Raw genomic sequence first — 23,865 nt, forward strand, 5'->3', positions numbered from 1 at the left:
TTCAACTCTAGGCAACATAGTCAATGGTTAGGATTGACAGGAGTTGTAGTGCAATGGCATTTGGAAGGCTACAAGCAAACCTGTGGCCAGATGTTGTTCAACTCCAACCCTCATCATTCCTGTTGGCTGGGGCTGTTGTCCATGTATTCTAGTGGGTCTGGAATAAAATAAAATGAGCCTTCTATTATTCTACTCTGAGTAGGGTTAACACTGGCTGTAATCCAGAGTGCGTCACTCTAAACTTTCTATCTCTGTATATCCACTTTTCTGTCAAAAGTGGAGGGTTTGCATCACACAAGGCGTCATACGAAGCGATGGCCGAAACAGCAGCTTTTTTTAAACCCCCCCCCTATAATAGTACTTTTTAAAATTGAAAGGGGGGCTTTTTATTAAAGAAAAAAATCTAGTATCTGCTCTTTCCTGACGCCCAAGTTGTGCTTTTGTTATGCGTCACTCTAACCTTTTATATCTCTACAGGCTCTCCTCCTTTGAACTCCCAACGCGAAGTCTCTACATAAGCAACAGCGAAGAGCAAGGGAGGGGGAACATAGACTTCCTGTTTGTACCGGAAGTTTCACCGGTATAGGAACTTCGGCCAGTGTCTCTATGGCTTACCCGCTCCCAAAAACGCGCCTGAGGCCTGGAAGCGGAGCTGGCGCCCGCTCGCTTCCCTGTCGGGCCATGTAACTGACTCTGTCACCATGGAGCCTCCCGACACGAGGTAGTTGCCGCTGCCTGCGCCTCGCGGGGACCCGTAGCGAGCGTGAGTGGGGCGGGGGAGGGCGGCGATGGGGTGAGAGGGTGGAGCTACCAGTCTGGACCGGAGAGTTCTCCTTCTGGCCCGCATTAAAGTGGTTGAAGTGTTGCATGCACTGTGACGTCAGCGCCGCGTCACGCCGCGACCTCACTGCGACCGTTGACGTCACATTTCACCACCACCACCACCACCAAACTTAGAAGTCTGAGGTGCTTTTTCTAAAGAAAAGAAAAGAAAAAAGCCCTTCAAAAATTCTGAATTTGTTTTAAAAACGTATTTTATTTCTTATTAAATTTATACAGATGCATTTAGTTACCTTGTGGTTTTTTTTTAAGTGACCAGTGGTAGGTACATACCATATACATATACATACATACATACATACAATAAATGTAATAATTATACCGGTATTTATTATTAGAAGGCGCTCATGGAAGCATGCATGCTTCCCTTCATTTTATCTTCACAACAACCCAATGAGGTACCGTAGTTTAGGCAAGAGAGATTGTCAGCAGTCCAAAGTAACACATTGTGGCTTACTTTCAACCCTGCTATCCCAGGTCCTAATCCAACACTCTAACCACTACACCACACTATGACATGGGGAAGGTTCCACCCTGGTTGCTTCTACATCAGCAACAAAAGAAGTGCAGACAGAATGGGGGAAGAGATCATGACATCATTGAGCATGTCTTTGTGGCCCAGACTTTCATGCAGCAGAAAAGCATGCATGTTTTTGCAGTCCTGACTCACAAAAGGAGCTGCCTCTGTTCTTGCACAACAGCCTGTGGTGTCCACAAGTATGTTTGTTATGCTAAAGGTAAAGGGGCCCCTGACCATCAGGTCCAGTCGTGTCCGACTCTGGGGTTGCGGCGCTCATCTCGCTCTATAGGCCGAGGGAGCCAGCGTTTGTCCGTAGACAGCTTCCAGGTCATGTGGCCAGCATGACAAAGCTGCTTCTGGCGAACCAGAGCAGCGCACGGAAACGCCGTTTACCTTCCCGCTGGAGCGGTCCCTATTTATCTACTTGCACTTTGATGTGCTTTCGAACTGCTAGGTGGGCAGGAGCTATGCTAGCTAACAGCAAAGGCAGCTTGGTGGGGATACACCCCCCCCCCCCGCCGCCCATGAGGTCTCCAATTCAAAAAGTTGGATCAGGAAGTTCAAACTGAAATCAACTCAGTAAAAGACTGGCTGGGCAGGAGCCATGGTTTTTCAGAGGCTACGCAGTGAACCCCCAAACCACCCCACATGTATATGTGACACTTCCACTTAGCTTCACCTCCAGACATCCTTTCATCGTTGTTCTCTCCCTCCAGGGTCCTCCTTTTCCCTTCAGAGGAGACGCAGGATCCTCCCCTGCCAAATGAAGTTTTAACCTCTGTGGTGCCAAATCTAACCCCAAGACATCAAGACCTCATCCCTACCCCATGTGGCCCTGTAAGTATCTGAACCAATCAATTTCTTGTTAGTTTCAGTTGCATTTATCATGCTTAGAGCTACACCTGGCTTGTGTGTTTGTTGCAGTAATGACATACCCCTCTTTGGTTTTATCTCCTGCTTCTACCCCATCTCCTTTCTCTGTTTTCCATGTGGCTATTTTTTTAAAAGTCACTTGGGGTGGTGACCTGTCAAACCTCTTCATTTAGCTTCGTTTAGATAATAAATGCATAGGTGGGAAACCTGACATACGTAAATGTACATCATTCAGGAAACCTTGATTATTTTGAAAGCCTGAAACAGAGCCTATTGATGAAAAGCACTATGAAGTTTGCTTGATGGGTTTGCTGTCCTGAGCTCCTTCAGGAGGAAGGGCACGATATAGATCAGGGGTTCGCAAGGCTTACCTTGCCTGGGCCAGTTCACTGCTGCGGTGAGCGCCCGTGCCCGTGATTTCCGGTGTCTGCGTCTGCGCAGACGTGATTTCCGGTGTCTGCACATGCTCAGATGCGATTTCTGGCGCTGTGGAAGTGAGTCCCCGTGCCCGTGCTGTGCTGGTTTAGCGCAGCGCGCAGGGACTTGCTGAGCGGGCGACTTGTGGGCCAGTAAAACGACCCCCGTGTGCTGCTTGTGGGCCATGAGCCTTAGGTTGCCGACCCCTGATATAGATAGAATGAATGAATTAAAACAGGGGTGGACCACTTTGTCATTAACTACCATCTCTCAGTCTCACCCATTCCCCAACTCCAACTTTTATTTATTTAACAAAAATTATATACCACTTAATTGGCAGTTGGCACAATAGATTCATTTTAAAATACTGTATTGATAAAAGCAACCCTTAAAAACCAGTTGACATAATGTTTAACAAGCTATAAAGAAAACAAGCAGTTTGAAAATAGATATACCTGTTAAAATTACCTGCCTGGGTAGCCTTGCCTAAACAAAAAAGTTTTACTCAGGCACAGAAAACAATACAGGGAAGGTCCCTGCCTGCTACATATGAGCAGGGAGTTCCAAAGAACACACCCTGCCAAAACAACACTGGATTATTTTGCAGGGCTGCTTTGAAACCATGTTGTTGTTTTTTACCTAGTTGCAAAGCTGCTTAGAGAACATGTACATGCCTTTCCAATTGCAGATAAAACCATGGTCGGAGCTGTCCTCTCCGGTCAAGATCTATTTCTGCGTCACCATCCTCTCCCTGTTGAGCGTCATCGGATTAACCATAGAGAACCTCGTTCAGCAGAAGGACGAAGACTTCACTGTCTCTCTCATTCAGCTGATCGGCGTCGGTAAGGAAGAGGGGACTCTACAGCAAAATGCCTGTTTTATGTTTTTGATGGGTGGGAAGAAGGACTATATTTTGCAGAGGCCTCAGGTGAGGGGTAGTGGAGGAAATGTGTCTGCACATGGAAGCACACAAACACATACACATGATTCTTCTTAATGGAGGTTGTGCCGGCCTGACATTTTGCACCCTCTGCAATCTAACCATACAACAAATGGCAACATGTTTATAAGGGAGATAGTCAAGAGTAGTGGAGGTCTGGTCCATTGGGGTGAGTGGAGCTGCCTTCAGCCAGCCCCCATTTGCCTGTCTTCTTAGAAGGACTCCAGCTGGTAGCATGGGCTGTCAGCTTCCTCCTCCTAAGTCTCGGTATTAACCTTGTAGAACTGAGCAGGGAGGTGGATTCGGGCCAAACAAGAATTAACCAGCTCTGCCTCTCATTGGCTTTGGCATCATCTACTGTTGGCCTCCCTGCCTGGAGATAATTTCTTCAAGAAATGGCATTATTGAGCAAAGCGGACTTCAGGTGTGCATGGAGATGAACGGGACAAGCTACTTTATTCTCTCCCAGACACTATTAATCCTGGAAGTTGGGCAATAGGGGCAGTACAGGATTCCTTTTGGTGTGCTGACATCCCCGCTGTACCAAGGATTCCCTGCCCGAGCTGCTTCAGGTCGTGGCGGATGTTCTCCTGGAGACACTTAGTTTAGTTGTCCTATATTAACATTCATGCTGACATGACCTTACAAGGGGCCACTCGGGACTTTGTGGAAAGCATGGCCTCCCTGGGGCTGTTCCTGAATAAGTCTGGCCCAACTCATAGCCGCGGACATGGCTTAGACCTGGTGTTCACCTCTATGGATGTTGGTGATCTGACACTAAGTAAAAGCGAGACTAAAGAAGTGCTATGGTCAGATCATTTTCTGGTGCAACTGGACTTCTCTGCGACCCTTCCCCTCTGCAGGGAGGTGGGACCGATTTGGATGGTCCGCCCCCGCCGCTTAATGGATCCAAATGGATTCCAGAGAGTGATAGGGGATGCTTTATCCCATGTTGATGGCCTTTCAGCTGATTCTCTGGTGGCCCGCTGGAGTGTGGAGTTAACCAGGGCTATTGACTGTTTGAAAGGCACGCGGGTGGCACTGTGGTCTAAACCACAGAGCCTAGGACTTGCCAATCAGAAGGTCGGCGGTTCAAATCCCTGCGATGGGGTGAGCTCCCGTGGTTCAGTCCCAGCTCCTGCCCACCTAGCAGTTTGAAAGCACGTCAAAGTGCAAGTAAATAAATAGGTACTGCACTGGCAGGAAGGTAAAAGGTAAAGGGACCCCTGACCATTAGGTCCAGTCGTGGACGACTCTGGGGTTGCGGCGCTCATCTCGCTTTACTGGTCGAGGAAGCCGGCATACAGCTTCTGGGTCATGTGGGGATTTGAACTGCCGACCCTCTGATCGGGCCCCTCTGATCTGTGGTTTAACCCAGAGCGCTACCTGCATGCCGGTGGGGTACCTTTACCTTTACTGACTGTTTGGCTCCGAAGCGCCCTCTCCGATTGCATGGAGCCCGGACAGCCCCGTGATTTTCCACGGATCTGAGGGCAATGAAACAATCGCTGAGACGGCTAGAGCGCCGGTGGCAAATAACTCATTTTGAGGCTGACTGGCCACGGGTTAGAGCTCAATGTTGAGCCTACCAAGTGGCGATAGCAGTGGCGACGAAGACTTTCTTTACCGCCTCTATTGCATCTGCAGAGAACAGCAGCAGGGGACTCTTTAAGGCAGTTCGCAATGTAGCGGAACCACCCGCTCCATCAGAGCCCAGTACGGGCCACATGATCTCCTGCAATGATTTTGCAAAGTTATTTTGCAGATAAAGTCACTCAGATTCGGGAAGAGGTAGACTCCATCGTGGGAGCAGGGCCAGGGGGGAGAGTGGAATGCCCTCCCACCAGATGTCAAAGAGAAAAACAACTACCAGACTTTTAGAAGCTGAAGGCAGCCCTGTATGGGAAGCTTTTAATGTTTAATAGACTATTGTACAGTCATACCTCGGTTTGCGACTGCCTCCGTTTGTGACCGCTTCGGTTTCCGACCACTGCGGACCCGGAAGTGTTTACATCCGGGTTCCACAGCGCTTGGATTCGCAGAAGCGATCTGCGCAGCATGCGCATGCGCAGAAGTGCTCTATTGGCTTTTCACGCACGCGCAGAAGCGTGCATCGGGGTGCGACCGATTTGGGGAGTGACCGGCTCCGCGGAACGGATTGCAGTCGCAAACCGAGGTATGACTGTATTTTAATATTTTGTTGGATGCCGCCCAGAGTGGCTGGGGAAACCCAGTCAGATCGGTGGGGTATAAATAATAAATTATCATCATCATCATCCTGCTTATTAATGGTTAATCCCACAGGAAAGAGCTGTAGAACACCTGCTTTGCATGCAGAAGGTCTCTGGTAACTCCCTGCCACAAATCCTGGAGAGTTGCTGCCAGTCAGTGTAGACAATACTGAGCTAAATGGACCATAGAGACAGCTCTCTATGCTCCTTTTGCATTCCTGCAATTGTTATATCGTTTCCTGTTCACATCAGTGCAATTGCAGAGATCATTCCCTTTCTGCAGGTGAAAAACTAAGGCCTAAGAAAATAACCATTGGTGCCCACCCAAGTCCAATCTCCCAGGACTTTGGACCTTTTCTGTTTTCTGACCTCCATTGTCCTGGAACTGTGGGCAATACTACTTATGGACTGTAGGTGGCGCCTCTAGCACAACCATATCCCTGATAGGAGTCTGGTTAGGATTTCCCCCTCCCGCTTGCTATGTCCAAATCCAGCGGTGAAACTTCAAAACCCTAGTAGATAACTATTCCAGTTCAAGTTTGGACATGGTTGTGCATACTTGCACATACAAAGCCAAAACCACACAAATCAGCAGGCTCAGGATAACTTGGTGGTTTGCAGGACTACTTTTTAAAAATATTAAAAAATGTCCCAAAGCACAGAAACGCCCCAGAATTGTCCATTGAGTACTAAAAGGCTACAGAATGCTGACCGACAGAGAAGAGAAAAATCGACAACCAAGTGGGATGGGGCATGGAATGGGGGCAGCTGGAAAAGGAGACGCATAGATATAAAAAAGGTAGAGAGAACCAACTTGGTGTCTGAAAAGGTTGTTTCCTCGTTCACACCGTGAAAGCTCTTTTTAATGCCCCCCACCCCAGACAGAGGTGAAACTTGCCCATCAAATCAAAAGGAGACATTCAAGATTGTCATGGAGCTGGGCATTTTTTAAAAAATAAAAAAGGAGGAAGGAGAGAGAAAAACCCACTGTGGATTGTGCATGCTCAGTGGGCAGAGGGAAAAAGAAAACTGGGTGGGGGAATGGAACCCTGGGACAGAAGCACATCACACTGCAACGTTTTATTGCAGGCCCCCAATTGGTGGAACCCATGGGAAGTATTATAGGGGACTTCATCCTCTTTCTAATTTTGTGTTATGCTACCTCCCCACCCTCCATGGCAGCCGTATTGTGACTGGCATCCCTCTCTCAAAATCCAAAATGTGCCCCTTGGTCCAAAAAGGTTGGCAACTTCTGATCAAGGGACTTTTCCCGTCTCTATACCAGATGTGAGGAACCTTTTGCCCTCCAGATGTTGCTGAACAACAACTCCCACCATCTCTGCTCGTTGGCCATGCTAGTTGGGGGCTGAAGGGAGCTGTTGCTCAGCAACATGAGGAGAGCCCAAAGCTGCCTACCTGTGCTCTGTACCACTGCGCCCCATGGACCCTTTTGAGCCAAGAACCACCTCGTGATGCAAGCAGGGAGCTGCGCAACACTACCGACACTCTCCCTTTCCCCTCTCCTCCCTCGTGAACATCATGCCACCTGCCTCATGTTCTCTAATCAAACCATGAATCTGCCACGGGGCCCCTGACAAGGTTCATATTTCACAGGCGCTGCCCTCCTGGGATGTTTGGCAGTTGGAATCTGAATGCTGGCAGGTTCTGAGGTTCTGATTGGTCAAAAACATCAGGTGCTGTTTAGTATTGGCACAGATTTTGGCAGGGCAGAGAAGAACGAGCCTGGCAGGGCCCATTGATGATAAATAATAATTATTCTTACAAATTTGAATGGTTATATTTGTATCCTCCAATAACTCGTGGTGGTATTCCCCATTTCCCCATATAAACCTGTCCATTGGATATAGTATTGAGACCCCACTCGCCCCCCTTTAAAAAGAGAGAGAGAGAGATGGGGGGGGGAGAGAGAGAGTGGCACAGGGTTAGAACACTTCTTCCAGCCCGAGGGCCACATTCCCTTATGGGGAACCTCCCAGGGGCCAGATGCCAGTGGCAGGTGGGGCCAGAGGGGAAAGTGGGCAGAGCATTGGGCGTGACTTAGGACAGGGGACTACACACACATCTCCAGGCATGCAGGATACCTTATCACAGTTCAGTCGCACTTTCCAGCGGGGCAAAAGCACACAGGCAAGGTGCATAGCAGGTTGGTTAGGGGTGTGACCTGGGGACAGTTCTAAGGGCCAGGCAGAGAGTCCTCGGGGGCCACATTTGGCCGCCAGGCCCTGAGGTTCCTCACACCCCTGTTCCAGCACAAAAGTGGAATACCTGCTTTGAATCCAAAAGGCGTCAGGTTCACTCCAGTTGCAACGATTGGGCAGTAGGTAATGAAGAGGGCCCTGAGAACTTAGAGAAAGGAAGATACGAACATAAGGCGGCCGAGGCCATTTGTGCTCCAGCAACAATTCTGCATGTTCTTTGCCGAGAAAGGCTGGCTTCCCTAACAGAGAACAGTGAAACCAGTAAAGAAATATCTGCACATTTTCCCTCCCATTTTGTACAGCTTCCATGGCATGCTACCTTGCACAGTGTATTTTTTACTGACAAAAATAAGGATAAAATTTAATTTCTGGTTTAGCTGATCCTGAGGATCGGGAAAGCAATGTGGTTCAGCAGCAGCTTTGGAGCACACCTGTGCAATCACGAGAACCAGAAATGTGGCTCTAAAGCAGGCATCCCCAAACTTCAGCCCTCCAGATGTTTTGGACTACAATTCCCATCATCCCTGACCACTGGTCCTGTTAGCTAGGGATCATGGGAGTTGTAGGCCAAAACATCTGGAGGGCCGCAGTTTGGGGATGCCTGCTCTAAAGAGAGAAAAAACCTATTAAAAACCCAAGACATTGAAATTCTCAGTAAACTTAAGTTCAGTGATGACCTTTTTGAGCTTTTTCTAAGATCCCCGTGTATTTGCTATGCATCTAGAAGTCTGACTGGGACAGTAGATAGCATAGATCACCTCAAAAAATAAAATACTAGCAATATGGGCAGAGTATAGCTGTACCCTAAGAGCAGGCAATTGCTGTCCTGGATACATTAAAATCATAAATAACCATAATGTTGACTCTTGATGCTACCCAGGCTGAATGTTAATTACATTTCCAGAGATTTGTTATAAGCAATAATTAGATTAGGAATGATTTAATTTTGGCTGCGGCTGTAGAAGGTAAACATTTCTTGTTCTTATCAACCGACAAGGTCTCATTCCCCACCCCACCCCTTCCTTGAACAATTATCTCCAAAAATGGAGAGATAAGAGCTTGATATATAGAGAGGGTATCTCCAGTTATTAAGAACAAGTAATCTTGATACGTGCACATGGTTAGTGCTCTTCTCATTTTCCCGAATGGGCTTCAAAAATCTCTTGCAGGTTTTCTGCACATACTGTAAACAGGATAAGACCAAGATGATGATTTTTTGGCAAAAACAGTCCTATGTATAAATGGTGTTTAAATCACCAAGCTATAGAACAATCCCTCTTATTTAGATACCTGGATTTACTCTTTAGTGAAACCCTCTCTTGGAAGTGTCATATGGAGGCATTGAAAGTCAAAGCACAAAAAACCGCAAGGGCATTGATGAAGTTCTGTTACAATAAGGGAGGGCTGCTGATTGAACCTGCCCTAAATATATTTGGTTACTCAAATGCTTGAAGTTTAGGCTCTGATTCAAACTTCATTAAAACTACCTGAAAGCTATGCTCTCTACCATCAGAAATATCAGCATCTCTTCTTCGCACAGAATCTGGGTGGCCAACAATTAAAGCGAGAGAGGACTGCACTCAGTTAATGTATATTAAAAGGAATTGCTACTAAGCCAATCGAGCATTTCCCTGCGCTGTGCTATATGGAATTGGGTGATAATCAACTTGGTTTATCTATCTCAGTATTGCCCACACTGGCTGGCAGTGGCTCTTCAGGGTCTCAGACCTGAACCTAAGGTCCCCCACTGAGTTGGTCCTTTCCCAGTTTGCCAAGTCAGATATGTTTGCCTCCTACTCTGCCACCTTCAAAATCCCTTGCCTCATAGCAAGCTCGACTTCTCCCTACTCATTGTGGAAAAGAAAAAAAGAGACAGATAAGTCAGTCGATGCCCCCACTCCACTCCACCTTTAGGGCTAGCCTTGCTCAGAAATATTTCTGCAGAAAAGCATCTCGCTTTCCTCTCTCTGGGCCTGCAACTGCTGGGCAGATGCGTCTGGACAGGATCCCATTTGTCATCAGATTTGGACACAGAAATGTCTTGACTTGGATGGCACGATCCAGAACCATTACTGTTGTCTCCTGTTTGTTCCTGCCCACTCCCCACCTAGAAAATCCACACCTTTAATTTTTCTAGGCTTCTCCAGAGATATTTGGGGTTGCAGCAGCCATTGGATCCTAAGGAAACTTCTTCCCTTGGAAAGAGGGAGACAGAGAGGGTCTGCTGCCAGTATAACTTAGTTGAATACAACCCAGTGCCTCTTTCAAGATAGTGCTAGCTTTTAAAAACACATTAACAAGTTATAAATCACTCATGAAGGCTGCAGGCTTTTGAAATGACCTCCCTATTGCTCAGCCTCCACTCCCTGCCTTCAGAGCCAGGGAACAGCTCCCTACTTCACAAGAGGGTTGTTGGGAGGACAGGTGAGCCAATTAATGGATGTTTCCTCTACCCTGGAGATTAAAAAGCCTCAACAATCTAATCTAATTAACTCTAAATATATATATTTTTAAAAAACGAAGAAATGCCTTCTAGGTTGACGTCAACCTTCAGCTTCGAAGGCACCTTTTTCTCCCCTGTGCAGATGGCTGATGGCGGGATTTGTCTCTTTCCCCGACAGTCTTCTGCATCTACTACGTGAGCCGGGGCATCTTGCAAGAGAACCGCCAGGAGCTCATCGTCTTCGTCCTCTCCGTCGCGCTGGTCATGCTGCGCTCAGTCGTCAACTTCAGTGTCCTGCCTGCCGAGCAGAAGCCCAAACTGCTCGTGAGTTGTCAGCGGTTGGGTCTTTGCCTTGAACCAAGGGCCTGGCGGGAGCTTCCTAGAGCGTGCAAGATCACTCTGGGGCCTGTTGTCAGCGTAGTTCAGCACAGGGTTGTGTGTGTCGTGATGTCCCTGCATCACCTTCTGTTTCTTTGCTGTGCCCTGGTTTTAAGAAGATGGCTGCCCCCCTTTTAGAAGGATGCATAACTGGTTTGGATCCGAGAAGGGAGGGCGGAAATGCAAGCCGCCCCAAACCGGTACACTTCAGTTCCTTGCAGGTCACTTTTGACGGAGGGATAAACTTGCTCCCAAAGGGCTTGGGCATGGTGCATGCTAGGAGAGGCAGCAGAGTAGTTTATGATTTCGGAGAGGGGCAGGTCTGGACTTCCCCTCTGTCCAGAGCAGGCTCCAATCTTTGTCCGTGTGGAATTTAAAATTCCTGCTTCTATGCTGCTCAGATTGCATTGCCTAGGCCCCATCTGCATGGTACATTTACAGCACTTTGAACAGCTGTGGTTTCCGTCAAAAGACTCCTGGGAGCTGTTTGGAGAGACCCTGGTCCCCTTGCAGAACAACAATTCCCAGTTGGGGGGGGGTTTAACAGCCAGCCCCTCTACCCAGAGAACTCTGGGAATTGTAGGTCTTTGAAGGGGAACAGGGAGGTCTCCTAACAATGCACAACACCCTTAACAAATGACACTTCCCAGGAGTCTTTGGGGGAAGCCACGGCGGTTTAAAGAGGCATGGTGCTGCTTTAAATGTGCAGTGCGGGTGCGACCTTACATGTGGAGCATTCTAGTAAATTCTGCGAGCATGTGTCCTTCCTCTGCAAGCTCATCAAACACGTTGAACCCGGTGGAGGTTCTTCTGCTGCCGCAGGGGCATGTGGTCCATTCTGACGGTCTTGCTTTCATTTTCCCTCTTAAGGCCCGCTTCGTCCTGATCCTTTTAGTCGGCGCCTTCGACGTGATCTGCGCCGTTGTCCTCATTCAGACCGAAAGCATGATGGCCTTCCGGGTGGGTGGAGCCTTGGAGAGCCTCCAGGCCCAATACTTCATGCTCAACCTCTGCTTTTCCATGCTGACCTTTGACCTCCAGGCTCAGGTAGGCCCAGGCCTCAGTCCAAACCATGGCCTGAATCCCTTGGCCCATCTATCTCCCAACTATGCCTCCTGGGTTTCTCTCAACTGCTTTTCTGCAAGGTACACGCAACTCGTATAAAAATTAAAAGCCAAGGAAATGGAGAGTTTTGTTAAACGTGTTTTACAAAAAAGCACATAGCATGGGTGTCACATTTTACGTTTAACTCTGAGTAGGCCCACTGAAATCAGTGTACATCAGGCACCACTTTTCTTAAAATTGAAGAGCAGTTCTGAATGGTCGCTTGGAGGGGCTGAGCCCTGAATAGCTGCATTTTTGTTAAGTGTTCCTTCTAGCCTGGATAGCTCCGTTGGTAGAGCATGGTGCTGATAAGGCCAAGGTTGCAGGTTCGAGCTCCTTATGGGACAACTGCATATTCCTGCATTGCAGAGGATTGGGCCCTTTCAATTCTACAATTCTTTGATTCTTTTAAACACTCCAGCGCAGGTCATGAAATGGCCTGCCTTTCTGGAGAGTGAGCTGGTTGACCAACGCAACAAACCAGGGGCTGCAAATGGTTAAGGGGTATGTCTGCAGCTGCCACAACCTCCTAAACTTCTCTTTCTGCCTTCCAGCTTTGCTTGTGCGTTCTGCTGCTCACCTCAATTCGGGAGATCTCAGTTCTGCACAGCATCTTCCTGGCGGCTGGGATTCTGTGGGCTGGGCTGAAAGTTGTCTGTGGCATCATTGCTGTGAGTGCACCCCCCCCCTTGATCAACTGGGCATTTCCTGGGGGTAAACCAGGGACATTTCCTCTAAGAAATGCTGGGCCCTGGTTGTTGTTGTTGTTTTTTAAGAAAGACCAGCATTCTGTGCCAAAGCACTAACATAAATTGCAAAGTTCTGCAACTTGGCGTGAGTTATGCGAATTATGCGTCCTTGCATATATTTGCATATCCACTGCTTTTGCTGCTTTGGGAGCTGGGCAGAGATCTTTAGGGCCCTGGGTCGTCACCCCTTTTTCAGTGTCCCCTCTGGCCCTTCAGATGCTAGCACATTCTTCACAACCATGAGGGCTAGAATCTTCAAAAGAAAAGATAGCTGGACTCTGCATCCTGAATCGGGTCCTGTTCCATTTCTGAGGGATCCACAGAGCCCTGGCTACTGTCTTGCCGGATGCCAGAATCCCACCAGCACAGAGAAGTGGCTGTCCTTGCTCTGCTGTTCTTACAGCTATATGGGGAAAGGGGCTGTCTGTCCCGTCCCCTTTTGTGCCAGTTGGGCTCCAAGCTCTTAGGGAAGCAGGCTACGTTTGTGCTGCCTCTTCAGGTAGACACAGATGTGGCTCAACTGCGTTGAGGCAAGGCCATGGCCAAGTGAAATTCCCTGGACCAAGCACCGCCTGAAAGGGAGCTTTTGCTTCAGTGACCTGCAAAAGCCTTCTGCATGGTGGGCAGCCTAGTCTTGCAGCTGCCCCTGCCTGCTCTGAGGAGCCACCTTTCCCCTTTTGAAGCAGGGACGGGGAACATTTTTCAGCCTGAGGGCTGCAATCCCTTCTGGGCAGCCTTCTGGGGGGCTGCATGCCAATAGTGGGCAGGGACAGAGGCAAAAGGGGGCGGGGCAACAGAGTTAAACGTTACCTTTGTGGAGTAGCTCAGGTTCTACAAATGCCTGCACCCCCTTTCTCTGCTCCATATAGACAAGAAAGAGGCATGATCAGAGTTCAGGGACACATTTCAGGCAGGCAACACCACTCGGGGTCAGGGGAGAGTTCTGAGGGCCAGGTAGAGAGGGCTGGGGGCCACACTCAACTCCCAGACCGGACGTCTGTTCAGCTGCTGCTGGCTTCTCCAGCATGGGGGTGAGGGTTGGCTGGGAAAGCCCACCTCTTGGCCTGGGAAGGAGGAGGAAGGGTCCTTGCTCATATTGCCTCCTAGTTTTGCCACTGTTTTACCAGCAGGGGAAAGCAGGGTGGGGGGCTGCCCTAGCTCTGCCCCACGGCCTTTGATGCTTATGATAACTCTTGAGACTACTTTGAGAGGAAGCTAGATGTACGTATAGCTAAAGCAGACCCAACCAATGACTGTGAAGCTAACTCAGTTCACCCCCCCCCTTGTTTCCCAGATCTTAAAAGAGTTAAAACCTCTAGCCTGGATTTTTCTGAGTCAGAATTTGCCTGAGGTTGCTTATCTCGCCTACCTGATCTATACGGTAAGTCGTGCCAAGGGTTTTGTTGATTTAATGAGAAGGAAGGGAAGGGGGAATTATTCCAGTCCTCAAGATGCTGATTGCTAGTGCAAGCAAGTTAAGCCCCTAGCTTGGCTGCCTTCACGTGGGCCCTTTTTTGTAGGGGCTGTTCTGAAGGAAGGGCTGCATGTTCCCAGAGTGCAGGCAACTGGCCGTCTCACCATATAAAGTTGGGTTGTTTTAACGCTTTATTTTTAAGAAGAAAGGTTGCTAGCCCCTATGGTTTCAGGTCTAGGCTGTGTGGACAAATATGCAAAACTGAAGCAGTCGGTACTGATTATCAGTGTGATCCTAACTAATTGTAACTCTGGGACAAACCTGACATTTCAGATCCTGTATTCAGCCAAGTTCCTCTCAGAGGAGACCCATTGAACTGAATAGGCCTAGGTTGGCCGATGATCATTAACAGCAGGTGGCCAACCCCAGAAAGGCGGGCATTGGACCCAACTCCTGGTTTCTTCGTTAACATTTCCTATGTACCAGGAAACTGTGCCTTTTGCCTTCTCTTTATGAGAAGGGAGATGAGAGTGCACTAGCCATTGGCTAATTCCCAGGCACTTAAGCCACAGTAGGTCCCACAGGGCGAGGGGAAGTTGTGGGCTGCATCTGACCATTACAGGGCCCCCATGTGGCTCACTGTGGGTTGCCCGGTGACTGCTGCTTGGAGCACGATTTACCTGAGGGAAGAAAACCCACAAGAGTGGCTCTCCCCCTGTACCTACCTTCCTTCTCCTCAGCCTCTGGGGGCGGGCAATGTAGTCAACAGCACCAATCACAGCTGGGGGTCGGGGACGGGGGAGAAGCGTGACAGGAAGAGCTGACTAGTACACCAATCCTGTAGCTTCTTGGCTGTGCCCAGTGCCAATCAGCTGACAGGGGGAGCAAGGAGGTTGCTGAGAGCTCAATGTACCAGCAGGGCAAGTTTAGACTTCACAACTCTTTGTACAGAAGTTGCAGTGGGGCTGGGAAAAGAGTGAATGTATGGCTCTTATTTCACCACAACATGCATACTTTAGGACTCAAAAAGGCCCACCCACTGCAGGTTTAACATGACCATCTCAATTGGTCCAATAGACCCAACAAGATAAACACCAAAACTCTGGGACTAATAAATTATTGTCCCGTCCCCCCCCCCCCACTAACTGTGGCTTATTCGATCCAAAAGCCCCTGAGAAAAATGCAATGCAGATGCCCATCCGGTGCTACTCCCACATTTCTGATGACCCTTGGAAGCGGTTAACTCAAGCCGGGCTCAGAACATTCCAGGATTGCGGCCAAACGCTCCCACGTCCCGTCATCGCCAGGCATCCAAGGGTTAGCGTCGGGGTGCTCAAAAGGCTTCTGAAATCCCTCTGTGTCAGGGTGCCCTGGGATTTTGCTTCTGGTCAAGGCAAAGCAGGGAAAATTCAGACACAACAATAACCCTCTCTTTTTTTAAAAATGCATCACAGAGATGCAGGCAGGCAGCTCTGAATGTGTATCAGCAGGGATAAAGAAGGGAAGCCCCAGGGATTAGAGGGGAAGAGCCCCAGAGTTTCATCCACAGATAATTTCTCCGAAAGGCACAGAAGCCAGGAGGTCCGGGAGATTATGTATTTAAAGTGTTAACCCGCTTTTCAGCCGAAGGGACGGTCCCTGCCTTTGGAACGATAGCATTAAGATTTGTGCTTGAGCTTGCTTTTCTCTCTTCCCTCCCCTTCCCTTTTTCCTTGCATGCTTTATGAGATTGTGAATGGGGGTGGGTGGGGGGCAAGGAAGGGCCATCTTTGAGCTCGTTTTGGAAGCTGCTCGAGAATCTTTTTTGCTGAAGTGGAGCAGGTTGGGCAGGTTGGGCAGGCACCTCCAGGTATGGCTGGGAGAGGTCTCCTGTCTGAAACCAGGGTTTCCCAAACTTGGGTCGCCAGCTATTATTGGACTACAATTCCCATCGTCCCTGACTACTTGTCCTGCTACTTAGGGATGATGGAAGTTGTAGTCCAACAACAGCTAGAGAACCAAGTTTGGGAGACCCTGATGTAGACAATACTGAGCTAGGCATACCAGTTATTTGACTCTGCATGCAGTAGCTCCCTTTGTTCCTGTGCCAGCCAACAGAAACTTAGCCCAGTCATGAGACTCCCATGATCCTTTGGGAACAGAGTTGGCATCTCATTGCTCCCCTAGGGAGCCATCATCTTGGCACTTACCATAACGGAAATGAAACCTGCTGTTTCAGAATGAATTGTTCACACACCAGAATGAATTGTTCACACACCAGCGGCTCGGATTGGTTGCTGCACTGAAACTGGAAAGCTTTTCCCTTTCTTTGGAGACAGGGGGGGTGTTTGATTTCTTGATGTTATAGCAGCAGCAGCAGCAGCAGCAGCAGCAGCAGCAGCAGCAGCAGCAGCAGCAGCAGCAGCAGCAGCAGCAGCAGCAGCGGGATCTCAAAGACTGCATTGCTTTTCAAAAACCTGCCATCTGACAGCTTCTTCTCTCGTCACAGCTGTGTGGAAAGCAGCATGGCTTTATGGGAAAGGTCAAGCTGGCTTGGCTGGTTAGGAAGAAGGAGTGGGGGTGGGAGACGAGAAGGTCAGCGGAGGTGAAGGGATTGGGATTGCAAGTCCAAGGTGGAAGTGAGAGAGACAACACAAGAGATTTTAGGGCATGATGCCCTTGTTGGACTACTGGCCCAAGTTCCATTTTGCACTGCCATTAAAAACAAACAAAAAACTTTTGGGGGGAGGTGTCATTAGTTTTCATAAATATGGTGAGCCTGTTGAACAAGCCAATGGCCCATCTAGTTCAGCATCCTGTTCTCACAGTGGCTAACCAGATGCCCATTCTGGGAAACCTTCAAGCAGGATCTAAGCACAAGAGCCCTCTCCCCCTTCCTTTTCTGAATCTTTTCCCAACTCAACAATATCTATTTTTGAATTGAGGCAACCAGAACTATACACACTTTCCTCTCCTTTCCCTGTCTGCTCTCAGTTGCTGTCAGTAACATGATTTAAATTCTTCCCAGGAATTCCCATGTTTTCACCTGAGCCTTACCTGCTTGCTTGCTTGCCTGTTTATTTACTTATGACATTCAAACTCCACCATTCAGCCTGAAAACCCTCCGAGTGGCTTACAAAGTACTGAAACTGCACTCAGGCTCACAATCTTAAAAAAGACAAAAGACAAAAAGACATCGCACATGAGGAGAAAGGAAGGGGAGAAGGAGATAGCAAGCTCAAGCCTGAGTTCTTAGAAGTTACAACCAATTTCAGTGGCAGTTCTGGCTGTCTTGCTGCCTGCCCCCTCGAAACATGCTTCCATCCCAGATCAGGTCCAGGAGCAGAGTCAGCGACAATGTCCAGGCTAGGAAGAGGGGACAGCGCCTGCCATTCCTGCTGTATCCATACATGCTGGCTGTAGCTCTGGAAGGGGCCAGAGCTCAGTGGCGGAGCAGCTGCTTATCCCCTGCATTTCTGGGCAGGGCTGTGAAAGACCCCTGTCTTGAAACCATGGAGCTCTGCCACCAGTCATTGAGCCACCTGGACCCAATAGTCTGACTTGGTGGAAGGCAGCTTCCTATGTTAAGGAAAAGCCCTAGCTCAGTCATAGAGCATCCACTTTGCGTGCAGAAGGTCCAGTTCACAATGGCATCTCCAGGTAAGGTGGGGGGGGGGAGAGACTCCTGCCTAAAAGCCACTGCCAGTCACTGCGGACAGTCCTGAGCTAGGTGGCCCAATGGCCTGACTGAGGACCAGCTGGCTTCCCATGTAATTCATTCCATATGTATTTTGCCCCACTTCTAAGGAGAAATCTATTTTGTTCTCATGACAATCCAGTGCCCCACTAGCAAAATGTTTCTGTCTCCTCTGGCATTGCAAATTGCCCCAAAGCCTGTCTTCTAGATTGTTTTATGCTCAGTTGTTGTGGGGCCTCCATCGCCTCTCCTCTTCCTCCCCAAGCATCACTTCTCCTGCAGGTGCATCATTTCGCCCCCCCCCCCCCCGGCTGCAATGTTGGGTAGATGGGACAATCCTGCCCTTTTCACTCCTTTCATTTCTCCGTCTGAAAATGTGATTTCTTTATGTGGAATGTGCTTTCTTCCCAGGTGATCGAAGAGTGGGGGCAAGGGAGTTCCTATGCGCTGGAAGCAGCTGTCATCACCTGTTCCTGCATCTCTGTGATGATCAAAAGTGTCCTGTTCTGGGCGTTGTTCCATGTCTACCACAGCTTTGGGCAAGGGCTGAGAGAAAGGAGTGAGTATTGGAGGAGATTAATCCAGGGGGAGGAAAAACAGACACACAGGTACATAGAAAAGCCCAGAGGATTCTGGGATTGAGGGCAAAGGGAGAAGGATGGACCAATCATGTCCAGTTCATGGGTTTCACTGGAGCACTGGCTGGGCACAGTGAGAAGAATTTTATCCCCCCCTGCCCAAATTCATGTTAAACAGCTGGCATGTATTTACTTGAAGCATTTTACCCTGCTCTTCAGCTAAGGTGGATGGGTGGGAGAAAGTTCCCTGAGCAGTTTTCAAAAGTCAGTAGTAAGATAAGTCTTGCCCTCCGGCTTACAATCTAAAAGGCACGACAGAAAAGGAAAAGGGATTGGGAGGGAGGAGGAAGGCAAATTCGGGCTGGAGGTCTTACAGAGCTTTTAGTAGTGATTAGCTGGAATGGAAGAGAGTTCAAGGAGAAGTGGAGGAGTGAAACTTATTACTATTTATTAAATTTCTATACCACCCTTCATCCGAAGATCACAGGACAGTTTACAAAAACAGTATCTTAATAACAGAAACAATAACCCCCAGTACAAAGGTTAAAAAGCCACAGATTGTTTAAGTAGCCAACACCGGGGAAAAGAGGAATGTTTTTGCCTGGCACCAGGCAAGCCTCCTTGGGGAAAGCATTCCACAAGTGGGGAGCCACCACAGAAGAGGCTCTTTCTTGTGTTGCTGCCCTCCAGACCTCTCATGGAGGAGGCACATGAAGAACGGCCTCAGGTGTCTGGGTTGGTTCATATGGAGAGAGGTGGTCCTTGAGGTATTGCAGTCCTGTGCCCTTTTAAGACTTTATAGGTCAAAACCAGCACTTTGAGTTGGGCCCAGAAACCAAATGGCAGCCAGTGCAGTCGGTTGCTGGTCTCTCCACTGACATTGATGCAGCAGCCCTGCTTCCCATCTCTCTCCCTCCGAATGCAGCCTCCTGGAATGGCTGGCAATAGAGAGGCAATAGAGAGGAACCTGATGGAGCCAGCAGAGCTGATGGAAAGATTCTGCAGTGCTCTCTTCCTCTGCTATAGCCTGATGGAATGCTAGCTGCCCCTGGACACTTGAGGGAAGAGCCTCATCTAGCTAGCCCATCCAAATAGCGGAGACTGCATGCTGATTGATAGAGAGGGCCACCAATCAGCACAAAATTCCCGCTGCATTCGGTGCACTTTCCCTGCAGCATCAGTGTGCAAGGAGTATGTGCAGAAGGAGCTGCCTAGCATGCTAAGAAATGGTCAGCTTGTCAGGATGATTTTGTTGTTATTTTCTTGCTTTTTAAAACTTTTATTGACAAATACAATACTCACAAACGCAAAACAAAACACAAAACGAACTTATTATACATACAACCAACCAACCAACTTCTTAATTCCGCCAAAGGAAAACAAATGTTAACAAAAAATTTTTTAACTTAAATTACAAAAGAAACTAAACATAAAAACATAAATCTTGACTTCCCTCCACCTATGTGTGACTTCCTTTTTCTTTTCTTCTTTTCCCTGTGTTATCAATTTTATTTTTGACTATCTCATCTTATACCCATTTCTTCTTAGTTTTTTACTCTATAAATTTCATTCATTGCATATTGATATATTTATACCAGAACAATGTTTTTTTCATATATTCCTTCACGCAAGTCCACTCCTCTATCAGTTTTTGATCTGATTGGCCTCTTACCACTGCTGTAAGTCTTGCTGATTCTATGTATTCACAAAATCTTATTTGCCATTCTCTTACTGAGGGAGTTTTTTCTCCCTTCCTATTTTTTTGTTATAATCATTCTAGCCGCAGCAGTTGCATATCAGAAAACTTTTTTCCTAGCGGCAGGAATGTCAGTCAATATAATTCCCAAGAGTAACGCCTCTGTTTTTTTATTACATGATATTTTAAGCATTTTTTTTTAGTTTCTCTTGAACGTCACTCCAAAATTGTTTGATATATACACACTCCCACCACATATGATACATTGTTCCTAGCCAGGATGACTTTGTGATACTTCCACCGTCAGAGGCAGTATGCCTCTGAATCCCAGTTGCCTAGGAATTGCAAGTAGGGAGAGTCGCTGTTGCACCCTTGCTGGTGGGCTTCCCATTGAGCCACTGTGAGAAGAGGATGCTGAAGCAGATAAGCCACTGGCCTGATCCAGCAAGCTCTTTAACGTTCTTTTAAAAAATGGTGAGATTCTTCCTATCATTTACCGCAACTCTTTTCCCCACTTCTGCAGTGTTTTCTTCCTATGGAAGGATTGACTCGTGAAGCATGACGCCTTCTCCAGGTACGAGGCGACACTCCTACAAAGTGAAAGTGTGCTGTGAGAGATCAGTTCCCTGCTCCGACCCAAGAAAGTGGGGACCCAAAAGGCAGGTTGCAGCAGGACCAGCTTGACCACAGTTCAACAGAAGACGTTTCACAACCCTGCACCTCCTGGGGCTTGCTGCAAGAACTCTGCTCCGTCAAGTTCGAGTCCTTTCGCAAAACAGCTCCTGCATGCAGCAACCCCGTCAAGATTCCTCCGGTGTGTTTGTTTGTTTACGCTAGATACCACTTCACCCATTACCCCACCTTCAAAACAGCTGCCAGGATGACCCCCTCCTGCCGTGGCTTGCCTACCACCGGTGAGTGTTGCTGACGGACCAGTAATTTGGTGCTTTCTTCCTCGAGCACAATCCTGCACCTAGATTAGCTTTGGGCTTTGGAAACCTGGTGGGGAGGGCCTAGGCGACACTATGTGCCCTCATTTGCCGTATTTCACTGCTGAGAGCCTCATCCTGGCAAACGAGGAGCCGACATTCCTCCAAAGTTTTATCTGTTTTAAGATGACAGCCCCCATCCGGTGAAATTTATGGCTCTCACATAGAACCAAAGATTAGAATTCTAGCGGAAGGCAGCTTGAAGCTTTCGTGGGCTGCTTAAAAAGTTGCATGAGGACCACATGCAGCCTTCAGGACGCACCACCTCTAGATGTTCTGGACTGCAGTTCACATCAGCCCCAGGCACTGCTAGCTGGGGCTGATGGGAGTTGTAGTCCAAAACATCTCGAGGGCGCAAGCTTTGCAGAGGCTGCTCGAAACCCAGCACCTCTGCGGTTGCAAAGCCATCTTGCCTGCCATTAACCCAAATCCAAATGGGTGTGTTTGGTTTGAAACTGGAAATACGGCTCAAACTGCATAACCACCGTCGTGACCCCTCTGGCCAGCCACAGCCATTTCCCCATCTAGCCGATAACCTATAGCCCTGGCAGAACAACACCCAAGTACTGATGTTGGTGTGTGCTGAAGGTGGCTTCTGTGCTGCTGAAGACCTTCACGGTGGCAAGATACGCTGTTTTTACTCGTCTTGGCACTCTTGCTTCTGGTCCCATCCCTTTGGTGGAGGGCCGAGGGCCTGAGAAATAGGAGAGCCTCAAGTTCCAGTTTTGCCCCAGGAAGAGTGGCTGATTCAGCACCATCAGAATGGTTGAAGATTTGGGGCAAAGGGAAGGCACCCTCCCCAAAGGTTACATGGAGAAGGGCTGCCCCCACCCCAGCCAACTCCAGAATCTGACTCCAAGGAGTATGTCTGTGCCTTAAACAGGAGAGAGATTTAGACAGGCATGAGGAATCTGCAGATCCCCAGACATTGCGTGGAAGCTCTGGCCCACCAGCTGTGTCGACCTCCTGGCTCCCATCAGCACCAGCCTGCATGTTGAGTGGGAGTTGTAGTTCAGCAAACAACCAGAGGCTTCCCCACACACCTGCACCAAAGCAAAGGGTGGGCAGCTTGTGGCAATTCCCCATATGTTCAACTACAGCTCCCAACAGCCCCGACTGTTGGCTGGGGCTATTGAATGTTGCAAGAACGTGGGGGGGGGGCACAGGTTCCACCATGCCTTTGCTGATCCTATCCCACCCCAGAAATGCTTGTCCTACAGCACTTTGGGGAGAACTCTTCTTCCACACAGGGCTCTTAAGAAGATGCTTTTGCCGTGGAAGCCTTAGCCCCTGTTGTTTCAAGGACAGCCTTTGCCAACCTGGCTCCCTCCAGATGTTCTGGCCTACAAACCCCAACTGTGCTGGCTGGGGCTGATAGGAGTTGTAGCTCAGAACTTTGGAGGGCACCAAGTTGTGGGGACGGGACAGGACACTTTCCTTGAAGCTGCCCACAAGCTGCTTGGACAGTGCTTCCACCTCCCACTTGCTAAAGCTTCAGCAATTTGCTTCTGTCGGTATTTGTGTGGCTGACTTCTTGCTAAGTCCCAAATAATTTCTCTGCCTCCTTACCTGATTTCTTCCCCTCACACCCTAAATTATTATTTTGGTCCTAATTTTTCAAACTAACCAAGCCTATGTGAGTGTCTTAACTGATGCGCTTTTCAACAGCAGTGAGGGTGGTTTTTTTAATTAAGGAAAAAGAATGTTTAATACAGTAATTCAAAGCTTTGTTAATTTATTAAGAGGTTTGTTACTGGCCTTGTATTTTTCAATAAAGTGTCAATACCACCAATTAGAGGGTTTGTTTTTCAACATTGCCTTTCCAAAAAGGAAGCATTTTTTAAAAAGGAAAATATTAAGTTTGAACATAGTGAGATTACATAATTGCCCATTACTTTCATTGTTAGTTGCCAGGCAGTGGGCTTGTTTGCTCACTCCTTGTTTGCCTCCATTGACTTGGCTCTTGCTGAAAGGCAACGAGCTGGGTAGAAAAAAATCTCCTCCCTTCCCATTCCGGTTATTTATTTTAAAGAGTTCTTTCCACATCTCTCCTTTCTATTTACTTTGCTCCCACCTGTTATCTCTCAACCACCAACAACCCTGCACAAACATCGCCCTTGTGACAAAACGAAAATTATCTGTCTTTTGGAAGAATAACCTTTCCTTAATGGAAAGCGGGAAGAGAAGTACTGTAGCGCTCTCATTGCCAACCCATGTTCGCTGTAATGTTTCCACTTCCCCATAATCTTTCAAAATGGTGGCAGCTTCCACTTGTGAGAGCTTCCACTTACAAGAAAAATGGCTGCCAATTGGAATGGCTTTGAGTGGGCAAATCATGGAGGGTAAGGCTTTCAGTGGCTATTAGCCATGATGGTTATGTTCTGGTCAGAGGCAGTAAAGTTTCTGAAAAGCAGTTGGTGGAAAACGCAGGAAAGGAGAGCACTCTTCTCCTACACAGGCATCTTATTGGCCACTGTGAGAACAGGATGCTGGAATAGGTGGTTCATTGGCTTAATTCAGCAGATTCCTCTTACGCTCTCTAGTTTCCATGGTGCTTCTCAACCCGGAGATAGCCCATGTGGTTACCCTGGAGGTCATCCCTGACGACTGGCCATGGTGGCAAGGGATGATGGGAAGTTGGGAGCCCAGCACATTTGAAGGGCAGATTGGTTCGCCGTTGCTGAAAACATGAAAGCAGATGGGACGTTAAGAGGACTGATGCAGTAGGCCCAGTCTTGAGCTCTCTCTCCCCTTCCACAAACCTGATATTAACCAAAACAGAACTCTTACGTCCTTTG

General features: G+C 48.4%; 1 protein-coding gene across 2 annotated transcripts; it reads left to right on the forward strand.

Moving 5' to 3' along the window:
* The first annotated feature begins 498 nt into the window (after positions 1 to 498).
* Positions 499 to 22,859, forward strand: LOC118086906 (uncharacterized). Of its 2 annotated transcripts, XM_035118975.3 has the most exons (9): positions 499 to 721; positions 2,077 to 2,197; positions 3,339 to 3,492; positions 10,662 to 10,807; positions 11,732 to 11,908; positions 12,520 to 12,636; positions 14,009 to 14,095; positions 18,216 to 18,363; positions 20,602 to 22,859. In XM_035118975.3, the coding sequence occupies exons 1-9, from the start codon at positions 702 to 704 to the stop codon at positions 20,631 to 20,633; spliced, it is 1,002 nt and encodes a 333-aa protein (XP_034974866.1). In that variant the 5' UTR covers positions 499 to 701; the 3' UTR covers positions 20,634 to 22,859. The 2 variants fall into 2 exon arrangements, with proteins under 2 accessions (XP_034974866.1, XP_060132173.1); XM_060276190.2 differs by lacking the exon at positions 12,520 to 12,636 and having other exon boundaries at positions 517 to 721.
* Positions 22,860 to 23,865: the final 1,006 nt, after the last annotated feature.

The sequence above is a fragment of the Zootoca vivipara genome, chromosome 6 (assembly GCF_965207765.1).
Source record: "Zootoca vivipara chromosome 6, rZooViv2.hap1.1, whole genome shotgun sequence".
NCBI lineage: Eukaryota > Metazoa > Chordata > Lepidosauria > Squamata > Lacertidae > Zootoca > Zootoca vivipara.

Excerpts from the sequence above, each read along its gene's own strand:
- LOC118086906 (XM_035118975.3), top strand. The coding sequence starts at position 702 with ATGGAGCCTCCCGACACGAG. Across the intron at positions 10,808-11,731 it reads AGCAGAAGCCCAAACTGCTC|GCCCGCTTCGTCCTGATCCT; the intron begins GTGAGTTGTCAG and ends TTCCCTCTTAAG. Across the intron at positions 14,096-18,215 it reads TCGCCTACCTGATCTATACG|GTGATCGAAGAGTGGGGGCA; the intron begins GTAAGTCGTGCC and ends CTTTCTTCCCAG.